The 25,328-nt window shown below is 53.8% G+C and overlaps 1 protein-coding gene across 1 annotated transcript in view; it reads right to left on the minus strand.

Annotated features, from left to right (window-relative positions):
- The window catches only part of SKAP1 (src kinase associated phosphoprotein 1), a 130,010-nt gene that overhangs the window by 6,166 nt on the left and 98,516 nt on the right, over positions 1 to 25,328 (minus strand). The window contains exons 5-11 of the mRNA XM_005141888.3: positions 14,866 to 14,946; positions 13,880 to 13,963; positions 12,537 to 12,661; positions 11,777 to 11,840; positions 11,376 to 11,540; positions 7,930 to 7,992; positions 5,233 to 5,345 (exon numbers count right to left, since the gene is read on the minus strand). Coding sequence (XP_005141945.2) covers positions 5,233 to 5,345; positions 7,930 to 7,992; positions 11,376 to 11,540; positions 11,777 to 11,840; positions 12,537 to 12,661; positions 13,880 to 13,963; positions 14,866 to 14,946 — 695 coding nt within the window. The remainder of the gene's footprint in view (positions 1 to 5,232; positions 5,346 to 7,929; positions 7,993 to 11,375; positions 11,541 to 11,776; positions 11,841 to 12,536; positions 12,662 to 13,879; positions 13,964 to 14,865; positions 14,947 to 25,328) is intronic.

The following is a 25,328-nucleotide window of genomic DNA, read 5'->3' on the forward strand; positions in this document are numbered from 1 at the left end:
AAGGAGATGGGGAAGGAGTGGGAAGCACCAGTGGCTGGTGGAGGAGAGCACCAGTGGGTGATGCTGAACGTTAATGGGGTGTGATCCATCCCTTCCCTTGACCGCAGGGTTTGTCACTTCCCACTTGTGACTTGAGGGGATGAAGCCCTGGAAGTCTGAATCCATCAGGGATGGGTTAGGGTTAGGGGTTAGGGTTAGGGTTAGGTAACCCTAATGGAGTTATGGCAAAAGGGAAACTTCTTACTTAACAGCCAGGCCTGGGAAGTGCAATTCCATCCCCCTGTTAACGCGTCTCTAATGAAACCAGACCGTACGTGACATTTTGCCTTTAAATGTTACCACATCCATTGGTTTAAATGTTACCCTGAACTGGGAGATGGGCTTATAATTATCTCTGCCTCTCCCTAATGAAGTCAGATTTGCTGCTGTCTGCTGGCGTTCGGCATCAGCAAAGCAAAACAAGGGGACTCAGGAACATAAACCCATCAGTTTCAAGGGGCAGAGACTGGATTTGATCCTTCTCTGCTCTGTTTTGCCCCCGTGGGATCATGATTTCATCCTTACATCCCCATTAGTCCCCATTAACCACCCCCCAAATCCAAACGACTCACTCCCATCTCCCCGCCCGCTCTATTCGCCCCATATCCAGCTGGATAATATGGAGATCCATAAACCACCAGCAGCCTGGGAAGTTATGGCCGGGGAGGGATGGTTCTAATGCCGAAGCTCTGCACATTTCCCCTTGTCGCAACCCCAAGTGAAATTCCCACTTCCATGTATGAAATAAGCCGGAAATCAGGTCCCATTTGTTGATGCTGGGAAGAAAAAGCAGATTTTTTGTAGCCTTTTATAGAAATATCTCATTTTTTTTGTCTTTGGCACCATTTGAATCAGGGCAAAAGCTTCCCCCTCCCCCCCCCCCAACCCCAAAACCAGATTAGCAAGGGGCTCGTTGCTAAATCTCTGTCTCATAAAGGCAGAGTTGACTCTGGAGGAGCTGCTGCTCCTAAGGCTGCCTTGGAAAATGGAAGCGATTGTCACACTTAAAGACACAAATTTCCTCTCTAATATATTCAAATGGAGCCCTCGGAATCCAATCCTACATGGGCAGATCTCATAAATTCCCAATATTTCAGCCTCAACAGCCTCCGATGGTTAGTTTTAAAGATTTATGTGGTAAAAAATTACTCGGTGATGAATATAGTTTATTCTGCACAGTATTGGAGGGGATAAGGAATTAAACTACTGTCTTTAACAGGGAATTTATTATTACCTCTGTCAAAGGCAAAGTCTTTAACAGCATTTATTATACATTTCAGGGCAAAATAAATGGTTGGAGCCCGTCTTAAACCCGAAGCCCCATGGGCCAGCCCAGGAAAGAAAGGAAAGAAAGAAAGAAAGAAAGGAAGAAAGGAAGGAAGAATGTTTTCTTCCTTCCTTCCTTCCTTCCTTCCTTCCTTCCTTCCTTCCTTCCTTCCTTCCTTCCTTCCTTCCTTCCTTCCTTCCTTCCTTCCTTCCTTCCTTCCTTCCTTCCTTCCTTCCTTCCTTCCTTCCTTCCTTCCTTCCTTCCTTCCTTCCTTCCTTCCTTCCTTCCTTCCTTCCTTCCTTCCTTCCTTCCTTCCTTCCTTCCTTCCTTCCTTCCTTCCTTCCTTCCTTCCTTCCTTCCTTCCTTCCTTCCTTCCTTCCTTCCTTCCTTCCTTCCTTCCTTCCTTCCTTCCTTCCTTCCTTCCTTCCTTCCTTCCTTCCTTCCTTCCTTCCTTCCTTCCTTCCTTCCTTCCTTCCTTCCTTCCTTCCTTCCTTCCTTCCTTCCTTCCTTCCTTCCTTCCTTCCTTCCTTCCTTCCTTCCTTCCTTCCTTCCTTCCTTCCTTCCTTCCTTCCTTCCTTCCTTCCTTCCTTCCTTCCTTCCTTCCTTCCTTCCTTCCTTCCTTCCTTCCTTCCTTCCTTCCTTCCTTCCTTCCTTCCTTCCTTCCTTCCTTCCTTCCTTCCTTCCTTCCTTCCTTCCTTCCTTCCTTCCTTCCTTCCTTCCTTCCTTCCTTCCTTCCTTCCTTCCTTCCTTCCTTCCTTCCTTCCTTCCTTCCTTCCTTCCTTCCTTCCTTCCTTCCTTCCTTCCTTCCTTCCTTCCTTCCTTCCTTCCTTCCTTCCTTCCTTCCTTCCTTCCTTCCTTCCTTCCTTCCTTCCTTCCTTCCTTCCTTCCTTCCTTCCTTCCTTCCTTCCTTCCTTCCTTCCTTCCTTCCTTCCTTCCTTCCTTCCTTCCTTCCTTTCCTTCCTTCCTTCCTTCCTTCCTTTCCTTTCAGCCCCCCAAGAGCACTGGGATGCCATTGGGGTCCCGAGAGCATGGGGAAGGGACCATGGGGACCCATGGGTGAGCCCCAGTGGATGGGGCACAATCTGGGATGCAGCACTGGGAACAGAGGGGCACTGGGGCATCGCCGGCGCTGCCGCCAGCTCTCGGCCTCCCTTTTGTCCTCGCCTGTGCCAACGTCCCCTCATTTATACACATTACCTGGGAGGAATGAGGCTGCCAGGGGCTGGTTCTGGACCATTGCTTCCCACCGGGGGGGGGCAGCCATGGCCCTCGCTTGGCTTTGACCGGTTGGTGACCGTTGCCTCCCAGCTGACCCCACAGCCCCAGCCCCATTCCCTTCCCAGAGGGGTTATTGATGGGATGTGAACACGGCCGAGCCCCGGGGCCCATCCCTGCACATCCATAGCTCCGGGATGGGCGCTGAGCCCTGACTGGGCTCATCACACGTTGGCTCCATCACCTGAGGGGTTCAGTGCATCGCCGGGGGGGGGCCTATGGCCTCTCCCCATAAGTGAGATGGCCCCAAACCCATGCAAAATGCCACTAGATGTCACCACACACCTTTCGCTCCGGGTCCGGGGTTTGGGAATATTCCCCCCCCGCCTCTCCCCTTCCCTCTCCCCGTTTCCCCCCCTGCTTTCATTGAAAGCAATTGAGAGAATTAACTTATCCGGTTTTATGGCCTGCTTGTCACATCCAACTAAGCCCACTTAAAATAGGAAGTCTCACTGCATTCAAATAATTATCATCACGTACAAATCACTCAGGCAGGGGAAAGGGGGAGAGGGATGCGGAGCTGGGGTCACTGCTTCCTCCTCCCCACATTCATTCCCTCCCATGCATTATCCCATCTGGGCTGCACTGAGCAGGGTGGTGGGTTTTTGGGGTCCCTGCAAAGGAGGGTGATGAGGCGGGTAAAGGGCTTGGACAGATGTAAACCCCCCCCCCCAGCCCTGTTATTCCCAGTATCCCTGCAGCAATGCAGCACTGGTGGCACTGGGCTGCAATGAAGAGCCTCAAGCCCAGATTTGATAGGAAAAGCCCTTGACGGTGGCATTCCCTGGTTCAAAGTCAAAGCTTTTTGATGGCAAAGGGCTGGGTGGCTGCAGCACCAAAGGGACCGCTCCAAGCAGGGATGATGCTTCCCTTGCATCCCTCCACCGCAGCATCCCTCACGTCCCCAGGTCCCTTCCATCTACCAGTGTCCACCAACCCCCAAACCACTTTTCCCTGCTGCTGGAGCTGGAAATGTCAGACAGGGCCCAGGCAGCCGCGTTTCAAACACACCAGATGGGTTTTTATATTAGCTCCTATTTCACGTCCAGCCGCAGCGGCTGCCGCGGAGCTGCCGACGCGGCTTCGGAGAGATTAATTCTGCGAAATTAATTGGGACAAGATTGAAAAGGAAATTAAAACGCAGCTGAACGAGCAGGATTCTCAAACACCTTCACCCCCCCTTCCCTTTCTGCCTCCATCCTTTCCCCCCCCCCCCTCCTGCCTCCATCCTTTCCCCCTCCCTGTCCACGGCAGCCTCCGTTCTGCAGCATCCGTCGCGCAAAGTCATTTACAGGGGAAAAGCTCTCAGGAGCGATCGGTTCCGTGTGAGGGAACCAGCACAAGAGTCGCAATCTGGAGGCACTGAAGAGAGTGAAAACCCTGCCGTGACTCCAAGCTGTGTCCCTGAGCTGGTACAGGGGGACCCGGCCTGCTCTGCTGTCTGGGATGGACCGAGGCACCGGGGATGGCACCGGTGTCACCCCCTGGGTACAGGGCTGTGGGTTCAGTGCCCGGAGCACTCAGCTCCATCCCTGGGGCCAGCAAGTCACTAAATGCCATTGTAAAGTGCTCTGAGATCCACAGATGGGGAATTCTCACCCTTCCAGAAAGGGATGGTGAAGGCCAAGCTCCAAGCTGCTCTCTGCCACTGCCAGCGATGCAGCTGCCTCCGAGGGGACACATGGGAGATGGTCTCAAACATGCCAGCTGAAAGCATCCATCCCATGCTGGCTGCATGGGAGGGGGGGCAGGCTGGGTATGGGGCTGCTGCAGTGCATGGCTCAGAGCAAAGGGTACCCTTAATGTAAGTATGACCCCAAGGGCTCTGATGGATGGATGCACAAAACCTCCAAGGAGAGGCTGGATGCTGCCACTCCCCAGCCCATCACCGCGGTGCCTGATCACCCATGTCCTCCCTGAGGATATAGGGATATGCCAAAACAAATCTGATTCACAAGGGCCTGTAGGGACAGGCCAAGGGGAATGGCTTGAACCTGCCCGAGGGGAGACTGAGATGAGCTCTGAGGCAGAAGCTGTTCCCTGTGAGGGTGCTGAGGCGCTGGCACAGGGTGCCCAGAGCAGCTGTGGCTGCCCCATCCCTGGCAGTGCTCAAGGACAGGTTGGAGCATCCTGCTCCAGTGGAAGGGGTCCCTGCCCATTGGGTTGGAGCCGGACGAGCTTTAAGGTCCCTTTAACACAAGCCAGGCTGTGAAAACCCGACTGCCCCAGTTCATCGCTGGCACAAACTGGGGCCACTGTGGTGCGGTGGGACCCGGCTGGGAGCCAGGACAGAGCCCTGCGGTGCTGAGCACGGCAGGAGGGGGTCACAGCACCCCCACTGATGCAAACAAGTTCTTCACCTGTGTGTGCTTGCTGAAGGGAGCCCTGGTCACACTCAGCTGAGCAACTCAATTACCCCTGTGCTACCTGAGCAACAGCACGTACGGAGCCCATCGCCATGGGGAACAGCACTGAGAGCGCTCAGCATCCCTCTTTAGGGCATCTGCAATGCCATGTGCGAGGGCAGCACTGGCCCTGGGGGGGCATCCTGCTCCCCCCCTCCACTGAGCTGCTCATGGAGCTCTGCTCTGGACCAGTTCCATCAGGTCCTGAGCCTGAAGTTGAGCCCCATGAGCATGGGGATGCTTTACCTTGCTGAGGATGTAGATGAGGTCTCCGCGCTGGAAGGAGAGCTCGTCGGGATGCTCACTGCTGCAGTCCCACAGGCCTTGGTAGTAATGGGCATAATCCTGCCAGGGACCCTCTGGGAAAAGCAAAGAGAGGTCAGGGTGACAGGGAATTCCATAGGGAACTATTGGGATTGTGGGTGGTGCCTTCCCCCCTCTCCCAAGTCCTTCATCTCCTCCTCAGGCTCAAACTGAGCCATGGAGATCCATAACCTGGTCCAAAGGGGACATACGGCCCCAGCACCACCTCCGCAGTGCAGTGTCCCCCCATGCCAGAGGCCACAGGAGAGGAGCACCACTCTTTAACATGGATATTGCAGGGAGGATGCTGCTGCCAAAGGTGACAGCCTTAATGATAGAAACCAAGGAGGGGATTGCAGGCAATGGAACAGGGATCATTCAGGAAGCCAACAGCACTGAAGGGAGTGGGAACAGGGATGGGAGGAGAGCAGGGAGCAAACATCTGCCTTCACCCCCATTGCAGCAGGTCAGAGAAGGTCCCAAGGGCACAACACAACCTGAACGCTCAGGTCTGGATGTGCCTGATGCCAGACTGAGCTGCTCTGCCCAGTTTGCAGGCTGGGAAGCATCCAACCCATCCTTCCCAGCATCAAACATCCCATCCCAAACCTGCTCCCAAGCACACAAGACAACTGTTACACCACGTTCCTAGACCAAACTTGAGGCAGGGGACGGCTCTGATGGCACAGCACCAGCATGGGGGTGAATCCAGATGTCAGGACACGGACATCACCATGATGTGACCCCTATGGATAATCGGAGCCAGGAAAAGCACGGCTTGCCGGGGGTCTGTGCTGCTCTCCACAGCTGAGCCAAGCCCAGAACGCATAAAGAGCAAATACTGAGCACATGTTGGAGGCAATGTTCCTAATATGGTCTAAGGGACTGAGTGATAAGGGTGCATCTGGAGTGCTGTGCCCGGATTTGATCACCTAAATATGAAAGAGGACATTACAGAGATGGATAATGGCACAGCAGGGAGCAAGTGAATGACTCAGGGACTTGGGGAACTTCGGCTGGGAGAAAACAACCCCACCAAAGTAGGTCTGCATCCATTGGAAAGTATTAAAGGGGGAGCACACAGTGGAGAGAGAAGATTGGGAAGGGAATAGAAGGAGTAGGAGCTCCTGAGTTATTTAAGCTTGTGCTAAGTGCAGGAACCAGAGGTGATGAACTAGAGGCAATCTCTGAGCAGGAGGATGAGGCAGGCAGCAGCTTTGGTCATTGACACCAAAGGTCATTGGAGGAGGGTGTGAGGACACCATCCCCATGCAGACATCACCTGGGATAGGGGGGATGTAAGCTTGGCACTGACCTGGTGCCCCCCCGTGAGATGAGGGCAGGGAAAGGCTGCTGGGGAGGGCATGAAAGCACCAATGATGCTTGAGCATCGTTGTTAATGTGCTGGCAAAGGGATTTAAGGACAGCGATCCCACACATCAGCTCCTCTGTATCACTGCTGGGAGGGGAAGAGGCTTGGAATAGGAAATACAGCTTCCTGCAAGGGGTTTCCAGGGCCAAAAGTGCCCATTCCCGTGCTGGCGAGCAGCTGGGACACATGGGTCTGCTCACCTGGAGCGAGGATGCTGCTGGGAAGCTGGAGTCAAGCTCATCCCAGTTCTCCCTCATTTACTGGGAATGCTGGGGAGGTGCCTCCCCCTCCTCCATCTCCTCTTTCCTGCTTAGCAAAGGAACAAGAGGACCTTGGAGGCATCTCCCCCCCTCCCCAAGGAGCTGTTGGTAAAGCAGAGCTTTGCAGGAGCGCCTGGACATGACAGGACAAAGGGAAGTTGGGCATTGGGGTCCTCTGTGAGGGGTGAACCAGCTGGGCAATGCTTGGGGTGCACTGAGGAGAGCACAAGCACATGTGAAGCTGGTTTAGCCTCCTGTTATCCACAGCATCCAGCACTGAACCCCTCCGGTCTCCATCACCCAACAGGCAGGATGCCCACTGAGCATCACCACTGGAGCAGGAGGATGGGCTGGGAAGCTCTCCCAAGCCAGGAGATGGTTTCCCATGAGCGAGCAGGGCAGCAGGAAGGCCCTGGCCAGCCCAGCCCCAGCTCCCTGGACACAAGTGCTGCTTTCCGGTGCCAGGGAGGAAGCAGGGATGGAAGCAGGTGGGACTGGGGAGGAAACAGATCTTCCGCTCCCATCCCATGGCGCAGGTCCTTAAGGAAGAGGCAGGGGTGGAACCGGTGACCGTGGCAGGCTCAGGGCTGCTGCTTCCTGGTGCTTGTGTCCTTCCGGCTCCTGCTCCCAGATCCTGCCCTGCAGCAGCTTCCTCTGGGCCGTGATTTGCTTCCTGCCCTCTCCCCGCACCAGTGGGATGCACTGGGGGAGCTGGTTCCCTCCCTGCGGTCCAGGACGGGACGAGAGACAGGGATGGGAGAGCCTCCATCGGGCAAGATGGGGATGGATGCTGAGGCTCCTCCACTGAGAGCTCACTAAAGCCATGGGGTCTGGTCCATAGAGGAGAGGCATCCCCCATGCCCACAGCATGGAGAAGATGGGGAGAGCTCCCCCCAGCCTCAGGGTCTCTCCCATCCTCACCCCAGGATGCTCAAAAGCAGTGGGGTTCAGCCCCCCCTCCCTTCCCAAGCATTCCTTAAGGTTGGCCAAAGCCAGGTGGGATCTTACCGCTCCTCCGCCTGCTCCCTGTGTCCTTGCTGTCCTCTGGGAAGGGGGGATCGAGCTCCTCATCTGGGAAGGAAGCAGCAGAGCTGTCAGGGGAAGGGCTGTGATGCCACAGCCCTAAATCCCGGCTCAGTTGTGCCGAGTGGGAAGGGAGGAAGTCCCAGCTCGGATTTTCAAGCGTGTTGCATAAACCCATGAATTGTGGTTAACATGGGGCAGAACAAATCCCTGCACAGAGCCCCATAAACTGGGGCTGCACTTTGCTGGGTGCTCCTGTGCGGGACTGTAAGGGAACATAAGGTGGGATGCAGGGATGGAGATGGGAGGAAGGAGTGGGGACAGGAGCAGAAGTGAAGGAGGAGAAAGGGGAGCACAGGCAGGGTGGTATGGGAGGGAATCCTAAGTAATACCATGGGACAGGGTAAGGAATGAGGGGCTGGAAGTCATGGGGAAGCGGTGAGAAAACAGGCAGAGACTGATGGGAGCAAGGATCTACACATGGATAAGAGCTCAAATCCATCCACAGTCAATCTCTCTATATTTGATACATGTATTTATATAAAGTCTATTGATATCCATTTTCTATCTCTAAAATAGAACCAAACCCATCTGCACCTCCTGCCCTTGGGGAGCAGGCCTGGACCAGCTCTTCCAGTGCAGAAGGGATGCATCCCTACTGCATCCCAGGGGATGTGGCTTTGCTGTCCCCTTTAGGCAGAGCCAACAGACACCAAGGCCAGGGCAGTGAAGCGCTGGGGCTGCTCCGGCTCAATCCCAGCCGGAGCCGATCGATGCAAACCGGGTCAGAGCGCCGCTGCCCCTTACAGACTGCATCCCATGGTGCAGGGGGGGCTGCTGCTGCTGCCCCCATTAGATGGGAAACAGCCCCCAAAATCTTTCCTAAATAAATCAGACTTTATGGTAGGGGTCGGCCCCTGACGAGGCAGGATCCCATTAGCATCGATCCCAAAGTGAATTATGGAAAGTGGCTTTTGCCTGCTCTTTGCATGTGTAAAAGAGAAGGGAAATGTAACCAGAGCAGTGCTCCCTCCCCATCATTTCCCCCCCCGCCCCCCAACCCCTCACATCTGGATTCCTCTATCCTTTAATTATGGCACTGAATCCCTATATCCCATCTCCTGAGGTGAAGGGCCATCAAACCAGCTCCTGCATGCCATGAAACCCCCAATGCCGTCCTCCAAAGCATGGCAGCATCATTCCCCCACCTGCACCCAGGGGCTCCCCATATCCATGCTGTGCACATCCTGCAGGCACCGCTTCCATCCCGGAGCCAGGCTGTCCTCAGGAAACCTCTTCCCAGATCCCTTCTTGCAAGCAATCCCAAGCTCCTTAGGAAGCATCAGACGGGGCTGGTGCAGGAAAACATGTGCCATGGAGGAAATGATGCCTCTGGGTTTCCAAGCGGAGCAAGGCTGCTCCAAGGCGCTCTCCCCTGTGCCTCAGTTTCCCTCTGCCCTGCTCACCTCTCCCTCTGTGCCTTTGGCAAAGGTGCAGTAAGGAGCAGTCCTTGTGGATGGGACTCAGCTTCCCATGGGAAGCAGCTCCCCACACCCCAGCCCCACAGCCAGGGGTTTTCCAAGTCTGGAAGCGACGTTCTGCCTCCCCTGGGGTGCTTCCTCTCATCCAATATCCCCCTTTTATAGTGATGGATCAGAGGGAAACGCTGACAAAGGCATCCCACGGGGTCCATGTCCTTCCCCTGCTGCCGCATCCCTGTGCAGAGCATCACAACCTCACCCTTAGGAAACCACCTTTCCATCCCCATGGGCATCCCGAGTGGTCCAGGGCAGGCTCAAGCCCCAGGCATGGCTGTGCCCCCCCTGCTGTGCTGGAGCAGCCTGAGCATCGGGGCAGATTCTCAGAGGAGCTGTGTTTTAATGTAGCAATTTGATTCAATTTTCCACTCTATAAAATTACCCATCACTGCTCGTTGCTTCCTAACAGACACCTTCACTCTTAATTTAACAATCCCATCGAATTCTGCCAGGGAAATTGGAAAAATTTATCACCTGTGAAATTTTATTTTTCCTTGGTTGTATCTGTTTTTGTAAAACTTCATTAACGACGATGACTTGCTGAGGAAATTATCTCTTCATCCCCCCCCCCCTCTTCCCTTCTCCATCCTCTTCCCTCTGTTCTCACTCAGGACACAAGGGAGGCAGCCGGGCCTGGAGGAGATCCCAGCTTGGATGAGGATGTTCCACTGAGGGGGTGAAGGAGCAGGGGGATGAGCTCTGTGCCCTGCAACTGGTTTCTCACCACTTGCACCCTGGACATCAATGTGCCCCCCCCACTGACAGCCAAGCTGCAGGAACTGGGGTCTGTGGGGGATGAGGAGCTTGTCCCTTCGTGGCAACGAATGCCCCAGAATGGGATGGGTTGAAGGGACCTCAAAGCTCATCCAGCTCCAGTGCAATGGGCAGGGACCCCTTCCACTGGAGCAGCTGCTCCAAGCCCCTGTGTCCAACCTGGCCTTGAGCACTGCCAGGGATGGGGCATCAGGGCACTGAGGTGCATGAGAACAGGCACCGAGGGTGAACCGGGTGCCAGGGTTGGCATCCTCACACTTGGCATCCTGAAGGGAGGGCAGCAATGGGATCTGTCCTTCAATCAATGCTGTGCAAGCTCCCAGCAGATGTCACAGCTGCTCCCACCTGTGCAGTGAGGAGCTGGACACAGCTGCCAAAGCAGGCAGGGATGGATGCTGAACGCCCTCAGCATCTTTCACCCACCGGCCTGGAGAGCCCAGGGACCACTGTGGGTGCACCCAAGGGAAGGGGAAGCTGCTGCCCAAGGAGCTGAGGATGCAAATAGAGGAATGGAAGCAAAGGCGAGAGATGGAGAGAGGCTGAACACAGCAACCAAAGGACTCTGCTGTCAGGGCTGAAGAGGCACAACCGCACACGGGTTTAACTGAGGCTCAGGTGAGCCCTTGGCCAAGCCCTGGGGCACATCACACCATGGGTTCTGCTATAACAAGAGCTATCGCAGAGGGTGTCAGGCTTTGAGGATTGCTCCTGGCTCCTTTAACCGGGAGCTGCTGCCCTGCTACCTCCAGACCTCGTGCACTGGTAGGGAACAAGCACTGGTCTTTAATGCAGTTATTTCATCATCTCCTGCAAGGGCAGTAATTGCATTACAGCCCTGCCTGTGTGCCCAGGAGGGAGCATTTTCATCATCTCCACTCTGATTTTCCAGGTAACACAGCCCAGAGATTCCACTCGCACCAAACTTAATATCAGTGGAGCTGAAGGGAGCCTCTAAAAGCTGCCTCCCCTCAATTCGCCACCATCAGCTGGGCCAGACAAAGAAATGGGGTCAAATCTCTGAGATTTGGGTCCATTAAACTCATTCCCATCGATGTAGTGGGTAGCCAGGGGTGTTTGCAGGGCTGAGGCTAGGGGATGGCTCAGGATTTGGTTGCTTACCTGGCAAAACCTCATAGATGTCATCCTCTTCCATCTCAACATCTGGCCCATCTCGATCCAGAGTAGTATTATGGGATACCGTGGTCACAGACTCAGAACTGTCCACGTCATTGTAGAGCTCCTCCTCATCCTCTTCATCACAGGGGATAGTGAAGGAGCTCAGGTCTGGCAGGAGAAACCACCCAACCCTGGCCTCAAAAACCAGCCAGAAGCTCTTGAGAACCCAGATGTGGGCTCCAACCAAGCAGCTCCGCTCCTATGGAACCACTGACTCCAAGGAGCAAGGCCCCAGGACCCCTCCTTGGCTAAGAGGGATGCAGAGCCCCAGCAAGGGCCAAGCCCCCCCCATTGCTGCCGGGAGCAGCCCAAGCCGGGTGGGAAGATGCTGCCACCAAACTCACCCTTCAGGAGGAACTGGATCTGATCCACCCATTCTTCAGCCTCTGCTGGGCTTGGGGCTGTGAACTGGAAGAGGTTCACCCGTTATTGAGCTGGTTCTTGGGTGCAGGGAGAGGGAAGAAAGGAATTGGGGATGGAGACCCTGGCTCTGCCGTTCCCTCCCCTGTGACTTTAGGAAAGCCATTTCCCTTCTTATCTCCCTCTTCCAAAAGGGAACCAGAAGCGGAACAGAGCCAGACTATCCCAGAGGAAACCTGTCAAGCCTAATTCATTAAACCAGGTCGGATGAAAACCACAATCCCCACTGAACACACTCCACCGACTCTGAACCAAGACATCCACAAGCTCAGGAAGCTTCTGCAGACGTTGTGCTTTGGGCTGGGTTCTTCATTCCCACTGGTTTTAGGTACCCCCAGGATGCTCAATGTATCAAGGCTTAAATGTAACTTGGTGCTGTGGGGCCTATTTAAAACTGGCCTTCCCAAACCCAACCCTTTACTGCTTCTACCCCATGTTCTTGCTTAAACCCTGTGCTCCATCAATGCAAACAGAGCCCAGGATGACTCTGGTGCCAAGGGAGGGCCCATGCTGAGATCACCCATCAAGAAGAAGCATCAGCTCCTTCTGCTTGGTTTGTTGGAGCTTCCCAACCCCCTGAGCCTCCAGGTCCAGCCTGCACCTCTGCCCCCCAACCTGGGCCATGGGCTTTGGTGCCTGGTGGTCAACCAGCACACGAGAGCCATTTGGGCCCCTGGTTCCTACCTCGTAGGTGCGTTTGCCAGAGCAGGTTAGCTCAAAACAGCATCTTTTCCGAGAGTCCTTGCGGAGCTGGGGAGCCAGGCGGGCACTGTAGTGCTCAATGGAGAAGGTGCCTTTAGGTTGCTTGCCTGGAAGAAGAGGAATGTGTTAAACCTGGAGCCAGCAGCTCTTTATCCAGTTGGCAGATTGGGATGCTGCAGACGTCCACACAGGGAAACTGAGGGACACCATGAGCCAATGGGGAATGGTTGGGAAAACCCCTTCAGTCTCAGCATGCCCATGGAAATCCAAAGGGAATATCATAGAATGCTCATAAAGACACAGGAGATGCCCTTTTAAACCTCAAGAGGAAGGTTGCTGGGGTCAGGAGGCTGCAGATGAGCTGGTTGGAATGAAGCAGAGACCGTGGTGGACTTGGGGAAATGGGATCCCAATGGCTGTTGTGCTGGTGAGGCATGGACAGGCCTCGGGAGGGAACGGGAAGTGCCTGTGGTGCTGCTGTGAGGCAGGGCAGAGGGAAGGAGCTGCCATCCGAGGCGCTGTTATTCCCTGCGGTATCCGGGTCAGGCAGTCACTGTGAACCTGTTGTAGCTGCACATCCTTAAGGACTCCCAGGGAGGCCTCCAGAAGGATTTCAGCTCACTTATAATGGGTTTCCTCTCCTGTGTTGTCACCTGAGGGGGTGATGACAACTGCTTGTCCCCCCTCAAAGCACCAATCCTGGCTTCAACACCTGCGATGTCTCTGCACGTACCAGGAGCTGGGAAGCTTGTTTGGAAGTGAAAAGTGCTTGAGATCCCCAAAGGATGCGGATGAAGGACAAAGCTCCAGCTCCATCCTCACTTCCCACTGGAGCTCAATCCTGTCCCAGCCACTGGGTTGCTTTGTGAGCTGTTCTCATGGCGTGTTTCTGGATGGGTGGACCAGGGGAAGGCATCTATCTTATCACGCCAAACTCTGCTGGAGATATTAGCTGTCTGTTTATATGGACCTGATAGAGCATGACTGCAAAATATTTATGTACACTGACACATGGGTTATATACAGCCACCGAGGGGGCTGAAGCCCAGCTGACAGCTAATGGAAAGCTTGGAGCATCATTCGATTCACACGCAACTCTGTTTGTGTGTCTCTCTTCTCTTGTTCCACACCTATAAAGGTGTTTCGGGGGCAGGAAGCAAGCTGAGATCTGCCTTTGTAGCACCTGCATGTTATGTCTTGAGAGGCAATGACAGATGATAACCTGGCCTTGGGCAAGGGCTCTGCCCTGCACTGCTCTAGCTCTGTCTGTGCCTCCATCCATCACCTACAGCCTGGGGACCACAAGCAGAGACCTCACCACTTACTCTTCTCATTGGCATAGTAGTAGAAGGTGCTTCTGTTGAGGACACACCAGCGCTTCTGCCACTCGGAGCCAAAAAAGCTGTGCTCTGGAAAGACAAGGTCAGAGCAGAGTGAAAAGGATCCATCCTGTTCTTGTTCCAGGGCAATATTTAGGGCAAAAAGGACTTTTTTTCCCCCCCCAATAAAACCCTGCACATTTCTGGCATAGAATTCAGGCAAGCAAACATAATATGAATGGGCTGAACTGAACTGAACTGGGCTGAACTGAACTGGGCTGGGTTGAACTGAACTGGGCTGAACTGAACTGAAGTGGGCTGAACTGAACTGGGCTGAACTGAACTGGGCTGAATTGAACTGGGCTGAACTGGGCTGCTGTGACCCTTAGCCCTGCTAACTGGGAGTGAGCACAGCTTTGGGTTAAACCTCCCCAGCTGAGATTTAAGCACAGGTCTTGTACTGTGTAATTGGAGCAAGCTGAAACGTGCCCAGGACCAGTTGCAGGGCTGGGCAGACAGGGGCTGTTCCTGCCTCATCCCTGCTGTCATACAGTAAATAAATCAAGATAAAATCAGAGTGATGAGGAAATCATTTGTAGCTTTCACAAGGAGCAGTGAAATCAAGATAAAGCCTGGGCTGACTCAGAGCCCTTATCTTAACCTGCTAATGTGTGCGATGCTCCCAACCCCCTTGTCTTCACCCGGCCTTTATCCTCATTAGGGGCTGCTCCTTAGAAGGACACATCTTGCCTTAGAGGACTGGGCTGCTGCTTAATTCAATCTGTGGGGTTTTAATCTCTGTGCTGCAAAAGAGCACAAGGAAAGGCTGAGCCCCCCCTGTGTGCACGAGGCCTAAGCAAAGCCTGAAAGACTCTGCATGTGCTATGGAAAAGATGTGTTTTCCTGTTAGTTTTCCATCTGAAAGCTTCAATTGTTGGGAACTCTGAGGTGATGTCCCCAAACCTTATCCTATGGTGCCTGTCGAGCCTCACCTCGCGACTTCTTCTCCAGATAGCCTTGCTTCAGAATGCTCCCTGTGTCTTGGATGGACCTGGGTGTCATCTCCTCCAGTCCTACAGAGAGAAAAGCAAAGCAAAGCCTTGGGATTTGTCCGGATAAAGCTGGGGCTGCCCCATCCCTGCAGTGCTCAAGGCCAGGTTGGACACAGGGGCTTGGAGCAGCTGCTCCAGTGGAAGGGGTCCCTGTCTGGAGCTGGAGGAGCTTTGAGGTCCCTTCCAACCCAAACCATGCTGGGATTTCCCATTCCCACAACCCACCAGCACAATGTTTGCATTGAGACCAAACAAGGATGCTCAAAAGGACCCAAACTCCCTCTGTGGGTCCAGCCTGGCTGGATTAGGGAAGATGCAGAATAACATCCTGAGGAGCTCCTGCACCCCCTTCGGATGCACCCTCAGAGAGGGGACCCCACACACCCCCTGTGCTGCCACCTCCTTGGCACCCCATAGCAGAGATGCTCTCAGGCTTCGCTCTAAGCGATGCTGAGCATCTGACTTGCAAACAAGGCACATTTCCCCTCGGCTCCCAGCCCTCAACCTCTTTTGCTAATGCAAATCTAAATGTCATTTGATGGGGCATTTATAAGGATGAGAAGGGGCCGGTGGTGCCGGTGCCCAGGGAGACCCGGCGCGTAGGAATATGCCATTAATGTGCCCAACGCCAGCTCCCCCATCCCGCTGGCAGGAGCATAAAGGATGCTTGAGTGGAACTTTGATGTGGATGTTAAGAAGGCAGAGCCCAGCGGGGGGACAAGAGGCAGCCCCAGTGAGATCCCATCAGCGCTCGAGCTCCGATTGAATTACCCAGGGGGGAAGGCAGGAGCTGCGAGGGCTGCTTTGCTTCTTTAATTTCATTGACTTTCAGTACATTATCAGCATGGGGCTTCCCTCGGCCCCCGCTCCTGTGCAAACTGGCTGTGGGAATAGCCAGCGTGCAGGATGCTGCTGCTGCTCCAGCCAAGGCAGGGATGCTCTTGGCCATCCGGCTCCTCCTTGGGATGTGCTTTCTGCTCCTGCCTCCTTGACAAGGGAGGTTTGGGAGCACAAGGACCTTTCCAGCACCCCAAAGAGCACAGATGTGATGGGAGCCAACAACCACCTCTGCCGTACCGGATCCTTCTCTCTTTTAGCCATCATTTCTTGGTGCTTGCCTGTCAGCAGGCAGGACCCCTGGGATTCCCTCCTGCATTCCCCAATATGCTTTGCCCCATTGGAGATCAGTTTTCCACATAAGCAGATCCCATGTTTCAGGTTATTTTGGGTCCCAGGATGTGCTGGGTTAGCACCATTCTGGTGCCTCTGTGGCATCAAAAACATCATCAGGAGCCCAAATCTCTCCTGCTCTGCAAGGGACACCGTGCCTCAGTTTCCCATCAGGAACATCACCATGAAAGCAAACTCCCTCCTCCTTAAGCACTCTGTGCTTGCTCAGACAAACTAAATACAATTAAGGAAGGGTTCTGAGGGCTGATTTGATTGCACAGGGCTCTGGAAATGTGAAGTCTTACAGCCTGTGACATGAGCATGGCAGTGGCAACCTGCGCGCTGCACACAGCATGGCTAATGCAGCCCTGCTAATGCAGAGCTGAGATTACATCTGGGTGAGTGCAGGGGATGGGGTGCTCTGCCTGGCTGCAGGCAGGGCTGGGGCTGGTGGGGTGTCCCTGTCCTTCCCTATGTCCCCTATAACAATCCAGATGGCTTTTGCTAGCAGCAAATAGCTCAGTGTATGTGCAAAGGCAGTCCCCATTGGGGGGGAGGTATTCCTTAATGGACATCCAGGAGATCCACAGAGGATAGATGGGAGTCAGCCCCAGAAGCTCTCTGGTTTCTAAGCCTGATGGTTCTGCCCCAGGACCACCCAGCTGGCAGGTAAACCACAGCTCACCACATCTCCAAGTGATGGAAAAGCCAGGCTGCTGCCTGGTCATCATCTGTTCCAACCACTAATGGCCATTCACCATTTATGAAAACAGGGGAAGAAAAGGCCTTACATTCATCTGAGAGAGGCACATCTGTGCTATCCCAGACACACGGCCCATCTCTGGTCATTCACGGGGCTGTGGCTGTGTTTGGATGTGGTCTCGGTGGTCCCTTCCACCCTGGCATCTCCCCCTGTGTGCCAGGTACTGCATGGCTGAGCCCAGTGAGCCCCAGTCACCTCCCAGTGTCACCAGCATCTCCTGCAGAGATGCTGAAGGCACTGGAAATGGCTCCTTGCCATCATCCTGGAGACCACTTTTCTGCAGGGGATAGACCCACACTCACAGCAGCAGGAGCAGACACCAGCTCCTTCCCCTCCTGATAGTGGCTCAATGCCATTCACATCCCCAGGTGCTGCTGAAGGATGCTCTCATCCCCCCTGCATCAGCCTGAACCCAGGTCACCAACCGAGCCTGTGCCTTTGCTGATCGTTCCAGCCTGTCCTTGCCATGTCCTCAAGGACCTTTGGATTTCATCTCTCTCCCTTCTGGTCTCTGAGTCATGCACAGCAGCTGCAGCCAAACCCGGGGCCTCATCGGTGCCCACGCTGTCCCATCAGCGCTGCTCAAAGGGATGCAGCACAGAGGCACGATGCTCACAGCTCATTCCCCATCCGCCAGCTCATTCACCAGGCTCAAACGTGCCAAGAGCAGATTCTGCTCCCGGGGACTTCCCAGGGAACACCCAAAACCATTTCAAACCGGAGCACAATCGGCTGTCATTTCCCAAACCCTCCATGGTGCCTGCGCTCGTTTTCCATTGAAGCTAATGAGCAGAAAGACAATCAGAAGGAGACAAACAAGCTCCTGCTGCCTTCAAAGCGAGATGGGCTCGGGAAGTGCTGAAAGCCTTTGGAATTCCCACCCACCGCCCAGGTCTGCTGTGGCAAACGGGTCCAGGACGTGGGTGCCAAGTGGCATTTGTGGGTCTATTCGATCCCATGTCAAACCAAGGACCTGGCTGCAAGCCATGCTGCGTTTGGTCTCTGATGAGGGAATAATGCTTCCTGCATTTAAACCATTGCCTTTTTCCAAGATCAAGAGGGTCTTGAAAGCATCTCTGCTTCCTCACATCGTGATCTATGTGGGGTACAGGTACCTCTTCCTGGGTACCCTCAATGTTACCAGCCAAATCTACTGATGGTCCAGTTCCCATAGGAGGATGGCAGTGAGCTTGGCTCCATGGTTCCAGGTTCTTGATGATGGAGGGTGGATGCGTCAGGCAGAGCTGGGAAGGACCTTTCCAGAGCCATGCAGATGCTGCAGGCCAGCAAAGCAGCCAGCAACAGGCATGGGTTAATCATAGAGTCATGGAATGGTTTGGGTTGGAAGGGACCTTAAAGCTCATCCAGCTCCAACCCCTGCCATGGGCAGGGACCCCTTCCACTGGAGCAGCTGCTCCAAGCCCCTGTGTCCAACCTGGCCTTGAGCACTGCCAGGGATGGGGCAGCCACAGGCAAATGTCCCGACCAAAGAGAGCAAGAGGAGAAAGGCCATGGTGGGGAATGAGCCACCATCCACCACTGTGGTCCCCTGGTCCCTGCCTCCTCATCCCCCAGCTCCAAGGGGCATCTCCTCAATGGCTCCCAAGCCCTCAGTGCCCCTTGGACACATTTGCCTCTGTGCCTGGGGAGCACTGCTGAACCTTCCAGTGCCTTGGAAGTGGCTGGGGATCATTTATAAGGATGGGAACAAAATGAGCAACTGTTTCAAAGAGAATGGGGAACCAAACAATTGTCATCATGGATCACATGGAACAGATCTTGTGCCAGGCCAATTTCATTGCATTTTTGAGCAGAAAAATAAGAAAGTAGATGAAGAAAAGGGAAGGCACAGCAGGGAAGATCCACTCAAGCTTCAGATTGACTTCTCAGAAGAGGCCAGTAAGCAAAATCCAAAGCGCAGGCATCCATCCCAAGATACCTTCCTGGACTGAAAGCTGGAGGCAGTTAAATCATGGAGAGTGAATATTCCTGTGTCCAGCTTTGGGATCAGTTGTCCTCAGGAGCCTGAGGATGCTCCAAGGCATCCCAAGCCAAAGAGCCCATCCCAAAACTGCCGCTAAACCCAGAGCATCCTTTGGGACAGGCAGGGAGTTGCTAACTGCTCTCTTGTAGCAGCCAGTACAGACCAGTACTGAAGGTAGGAACCAAGATTAACTGGTCCCAGGGAAGGGTGAGGGCTCTTGACAAGTGCTGAGTCAGGAGCAAACACAAAACCCATGGAAGTGGCTCAAGGAAACCACAATTCTCACCTGGGGTTGGATGGGGCTGAATGAACTCTGCTGCCCCTACATCCTTGTTGGACCACAGCTAATGACTGCACACAGACAGGGAGGGGAAGGTACAGATGGACCTTTGTTAGGAGCCGGGTTAGTGCTGGATTTACTGTTGTTTTCTCAGAGGAGCCCATGACTGTGGGGTTTATGATGGAGAAGCAAACAAGAGGCAGTCAATGGCCAACGGTCGGGCTGGGATTTAGCCCGAGAGGGTGGAAAAAAGCCTCCAACTTTGCTTGGTGCTTGATTTCCTCATTCTGTCTGGAAAATTTAACAGCAAGTTTGAAGCTGAACCAACTTTGCCAAAGGGAAATAGAAGAGAGAGAAAAGAAAAGGAGAATTCAAAGAGGAGGCAGAGCCCTTGGCCCAAAAGTTTCCTTCCAAATGGCTAAGTCTCTAATTGCAAAATAAAACCCACTAAATCTCAATATCTATTTGCACAGCTCATTAGCCAAGGGCTCACACTCAGCAAAGTGGGAGGGAGAAGAGAAAAACCCTTCAGCACCAAGCGGATTTGGGGAGTTGCTATGGAAACCAAGCCCCTCGCAGCCGCATCCCGAAAACCCCTGCTTGGATGGGGCTGTGTCCACCGCAGCCTTCCCAAGGAGGCAGCGTCTCAAAGCCCTCTAAAAGAAACAATAATGTATGAAATGCATAAATCTATAATGTGTGTAACTCACTCCCCCTGGTCCCGCTCTCCCCCAAACATAACATTATGTCAGCGTTCAACCTGCTGCGCTACCGGCCAACATGATTTACAGCACGAAAAGGGAAAACCTAAATCATCATGTAATGAAAACATTAAAGTTAATGCATCACAAGTGAGGAATTTATTACCATTAACTCCAATAAACAGTTATAAACCACCCGTCCTTTCCTGTCCACACACAGGGACACGGGGACTTCATTAGCTTCAACTTTCTTCTCTTCTCCACCAGACCGTTCATGTGTGCTCCAAGTGGCCACCATTTATTGTTAACTGGACTGGCTCATTTTCCGGGCCCTGGTGATGCTCTGAAGGCCTCATCCATTTCCTTCCACGGGTGGCTCAGTGCAGACAGATGGAAGAGGTGAGTTCTGGGGACATGCAGCTCCATGGGTTGATTTCAATGCTGCTACAATCGATGCTTTGACATCAGCCCCAGTGCCGTTACTCACAGGGGCTGATGGATAAGTGATACCATATGGGCACGCTGGGCGGTTACACCAAACACCAGCATCCCTCAGGCTGCTCTTGGCCAAATATTTGCTTCTCGCTGATGTTCCCCCACCTTGGCAACCTAAGCCTGACATGTGGAGCCCCAGCCAACTGCCCCCAGCACAGCGGAGGATGGCGGGGCTGGCTGGTCCCTGCATGGGACCGTCTCTCCTCCATCCCCTTTGGTCCTGTAACTGGTTTCAGGAGAGGTTCCAGGGGGGATTTGTGGGCTGGGAGCCGTGGGGATGCAATAAGAGCCACTGTCATCCAGTTATGAGCTATTGCTTCAGTCCTGAGGTGCTTGGATGAAAATACCCCTGCCTTCAACAGGAGCTGAACCACAAAGTGTGCTGATGGGTTGGTTATTGCCAGGCTGCCAATAAGGACCTGAACAAAGATGTGCTGCTCCCACAGTGCACAAACACATCCTGCTCCCCTATATGCCAGCACCTCACTATCCTCATAGGGAACAACTTCTTCCCAAGAGCTCATCTCAGTCTCCCCTCTAGCAGCTTAAAGCCATTCCCCTTGTCCTGCCCCTACATCCCTTGTCCCAAACCACTCTCCACGTTTCCTGGAGCCCCTTTAGGCACTGGAGCTGCCCTAAGGTCTCCCCTTAAGGAGCCTTCTCTTGTCCAGGCTGCCCCAGAACAGCATCTTCACATCCTTCATGCCAGGAGCAAGTGATGAGGATGAAGGCAACCAGAGAAACAGCCACCCCACAAAGGGACCTCAGCAGCAATCAACCTCTCGGAGCCCAGAGCAGCATCTCAGGCCACTGGGATTGCGGTTGGGCTGTGAGGGGAATATCGGCTTGGAGAGGCCAAACCACATCATGTTTCAGCATCACGACACTATCCCCCAGAGCTGCTCGACCCGAGCCCCTGTCTGCAGCCACAAACCAGTGCAAGAGAATTCCCAATGGGAAGATGTGATTTGAACCTCCAGGGTCTCGGTGAGGCTGCGGGAAGCTCAGGCACCTGTTGGTGAAAACCCATCTTACAGCTTTATTCCTATCCAAATGCTGTAGCACAAAATCATCAGCCTTGACACAAACGATTCCTATAGATCACTGCGGAAAATCGAGGGGATTTAAGGAGAGAGGAGGGTTAGGAAAAGTAAAACAAACGACGTGCCATTTTTCAAGCGGAAACAATGGCAATATGAAGATGTATAGGTGTCAGCCTTCTGGAGGAGGCAGGAGGCTGTGCTCCTTTACCTCTTCCAGTGTCACTCTCCTGACCTCTACCATTTGCAATGCTTTGATTCCACCTTGCCCAAGGGATCGCTGAGCGCCGGGGAAGAGATGAGGAATGCCCGTGCCTGACCTCACCTCCACACTGTCTAACGGCTGACAGCATAAATCAGTCCCTTCCCTCGGCAGACCCAAGTGTCAAGAACCCATGTGAGGAGGCTGCAAATATGAAATGATTTCCCTGAGGGTTTTCATTGTTACTCAGGTTCTCTCCTGTAACTGTAGACTCGTGTTTCACACGAACAACCTTCCTCTGGGACCCCCATTTGTGTATGGAATGAACAGGAGATGGGGAGGAGGGATGCTGGCAGTGAGCATCCACCTAGGAGGGGAGCAGGAGAGGCACAATGATACCCACAGCCCAAATGCACTGAGCTCATCCTTCCTGGCTCTGTGCACACCAAAACTGGTGCAAGACCAGTGAAGGGGTATAGGGAAGAGCTCAGGGAGGTGGCACATGTATGGGGTAAGACACAGGAGCCATCCCATTGCTGGTGACAGGGTGAGTGAACAAGGGAAGGGATGAAACCAGCCAAGGCCTGGTACTGGATAAAAGGACCACAAAGCTCACGGAGGGTGCTGGAAGCTGCCCCCATCCCCAGTGCTGGGGATGCATTTGCACATGACAGAAGCAGAACCAACACAGGGGCACCGTGAGCTGCTCCCCACACCCAGCCTTCCCCTATGGGGTTTTTCTGTTTCTCTAACCCTGACACTAACATCTGGCCACATTCTCCCCCATTATGGAATACCTGCTCAGGCAGAGCCATTTTGCTCCCTTCCCTTGGATTTGGAGGGTCTGGTACCCAATGGGGGCATCTTTCAGGTACCATCCCTATAAGAAACCCCTTCTCTGGCCCATCCCTCCATCCTAAATACTGGAAATGGCAGAGAGGGGTTTCAAGAGAGACCTGGGGTAAGAACAATGCAGGCAACAGGCTCTGGAGGCAGCAGCAGGGATGATGCCAGTACAGGTTTGGGTCTGCACCCCAGCAGCAGAACAGCTTCAGCTCCCTCCTGAGCTTACAATGGGTGCTCTGCTGACCCTGCCCTGCAGCAGAAGCTGAGCTGAGAGCCCCATTGTCTGGTTTTAGTCTGGCTTTCACACCCACAGCAAGCTAAGAGCTAAGGAGAAGCCTTGGGGCATCAAATCAGCTTATTTTAGGTGTATTTAACCAAGCTCTTGGAGAAAGCAGGCAGCCCACCTTGACCTGCTGATGCTGAGAGCATTGCTGGCTGCTATTTGCACAGCTCTGCCCAAGCCTAACCCCCCCCCCCCCCCCCGAAGTGCCAAATGGGATCATTATCCCATCCCTCAAACCCAGCATCCCTTTAAAACCCAGTTCTGCAGGTAATTAGAACTAAGTGCTCTGTGCAGCGTGGCCACTGGTTTGTCTCATCTCAAAAGCCAGTTGAGGCACCTCGGTGCTCACTTCCTTGGCACAGGGTCTCCAGCATCTTCACCAGTGACATCCCATGGGCACAGACCCCCCACACCCCCCCCCTCACTGGTTGCTAATGGGAATAACGGCTGTGAGTCAGGGTTACATCCCATTAAACCAACCCAAATTCCCCAGCTCCCTGGCAGGGTTTCAAGGTCCAGGTTTGATGCTGGAAGTCACTGTCTTATCAGGGGGACCCCTGCCATGATAAGCAAGGTCCTTGGAGGCAGCGAGTGGGAGGAAGCTGCTCTTCCCGGATGGATCCAAACCAGCAGCCTGGTTCTCCCACTTCCCTTTCATCTCAGCTCCAGCCTCTTTCTTTCCCTTGCTTCCTACTTCTGAGTAATTGTGAGGAAAGTAAAATCAACAGGTCGTAAAATGATAAAAGCAGGTTCTATGGCAAATCCTCCCCTTGGGCTCACTTCGCCTCTCGCTTTACACTGATAAAATGCCCCTGCCTTCCCTGGAGCCCTCTTGATTTACATCACATACCTTGGATTAGGAAAGTAACGTTGATTCCCTGATATCAACACAACATGAATCTAGACACACCCAGCCTGGCTCTGTTAGGCCAATAAATCAGGAGCAGAGCCAGGAATAGCTTATATACGAGTAATAGAGCTTCAACTACACCATCCTGATACGGCGAGAGCCATCCAGCCTCCTTAATGTAGATAGTTATATCCAAATAAAGGTGCTTTATGTCAGTATAAATTATTCTCTTCCCATTTAGGGATGCCTTTGTACAAAATGAATGGGCGAGAGCAACTGCCAATCTGGATGCAGAGAGATTGCTTAGACTCAAGAACAAACCCACCAGCAAACCCTCACTGAAACACAAGCTGGAAGTTGAGGGCTCCTTCCCCTGGACCTGATGCTGCGGGGTCCCCCCGGCCCCTCAGGACACGGTGCTGTCCCATTCCATCTCCCTTCCATGCCAATCCAATGGGAACCTGCAGGAAGCAGCAGGAATGTGGGCTCCCCCCCTGCTCCAAACCTGATGCCTTTTCTCCTGCATCACCTCCAACCTGAGCAGCTCAGGACCCCCCTTGCAAGGAGGCACCAAGTGCTCTGCAACCCAGAGGAGATGGGGATGGGGATGCCTTTGGGAGCCACCACCAGGCAGGAGAGGTGATCTCTAGAGCTGCCAAATGGAGTTCAGAGCATCTTAACCTCAGGATTATCTCTGCACCCCCTTGGCTCAGCCAAGGCCATCATCAGTGCCGACAGGAGCCCTTGTACCAGGCTTCTGTTGGGTCCTAAGTGCCTTACACTGGGTTTTAGTAACCCACAGCCACAATTAAGCACACATGGAGATGAGGAGCAGGACCAGGAACAGGGCCATGAAGCAGGACACAAGGCAGTTAGAGTGGGAGCCTGATGCGACCACGTTCCCTCTGCAGCATCCCAGGACCTGGGGCTGGGACCCCCAGGACTGAGGACCCCATCCCTAAGGAATTGCTCTGGCTTTTTGTCTGAGGGTTTGGGCTTTTTATGGGATGCACACCCTGCAAAACGGGAGAAGCTGGAGGCAGTTCCAAGTGCCTCCCTGTGCCAGCCTTTGGGAGCAGTATTCCCACCCCTAAGCCAGCAGCCCAGCCCAGCATCCATCTGCAGACCTCTTGGCTCATCCTCTTGGCTCTCTTCTGCAATCGAGGGGAGAAAGAGGCACTTTCTCCCCATTGAGTACAAAGAGAGCCTGGGGTGTGTAGCCAGAGGCAGGTGATGGGAATAATTCCTGCCCTCAAGTCCCTGTTGGCCATTCCCAAGACTGAACTTCCCTGCTCCTGGCACAGCTCCATGAGGAGATGGAGCAAGGGAGCGGCTGGAGCTCATTACAGGCTCCTGCTTTGCGCTGCTCTGGGACAAAGATGTTTCCTTTTAAAGCCTGGATCTCCCGCAGGCAGGAGCCCAAGTGATGAAAGGAGCTTTCTGGGTGGTGTGGTCCCAGCAGAGCTGCAGGGACCAGAGCCCTGGGTGGCTTCATTGAACTCCAAGTGATGCTTTCAATCATGGAGTGAGATGCTGGGATGGAGCTCAGCCACCCGGATGCTGTTTGGCTGTTGTCCTTTGGCTTCACTTCCTTCAGGAAAGATGGGAACCCCTCAAAGATGCTGCTAAAGTTCAGTTTTATGGGAGATAATGGAACATTTCCCTTGGCTGAGCAGCAGCACACACCGGGTCTATGCACAAATACTCCGGTCATTATGGAGCTCAACAAACATCCATTTGGGTACATCAGTGGTGGCTTACGTTGGGAGAGGGTGGAAGATGCTGGGTT

The sequence above is a fragment of the Melopsittacus undulatus genome, chromosome 17 (genome assembly GCF_012275295.1).
Source record: "Melopsittacus undulatus isolate bMelUnd1 chromosome 17, bMelUnd1.mat.Z, whole genome shotgun sequence".
Classification (NCBI taxonomy): domain Eukaryota; kingdom Metazoa; phylum Chordata; class Aves; order Psittaciformes; family Psittaculidae; genus Melopsittacus; species Melopsittacus undulatus.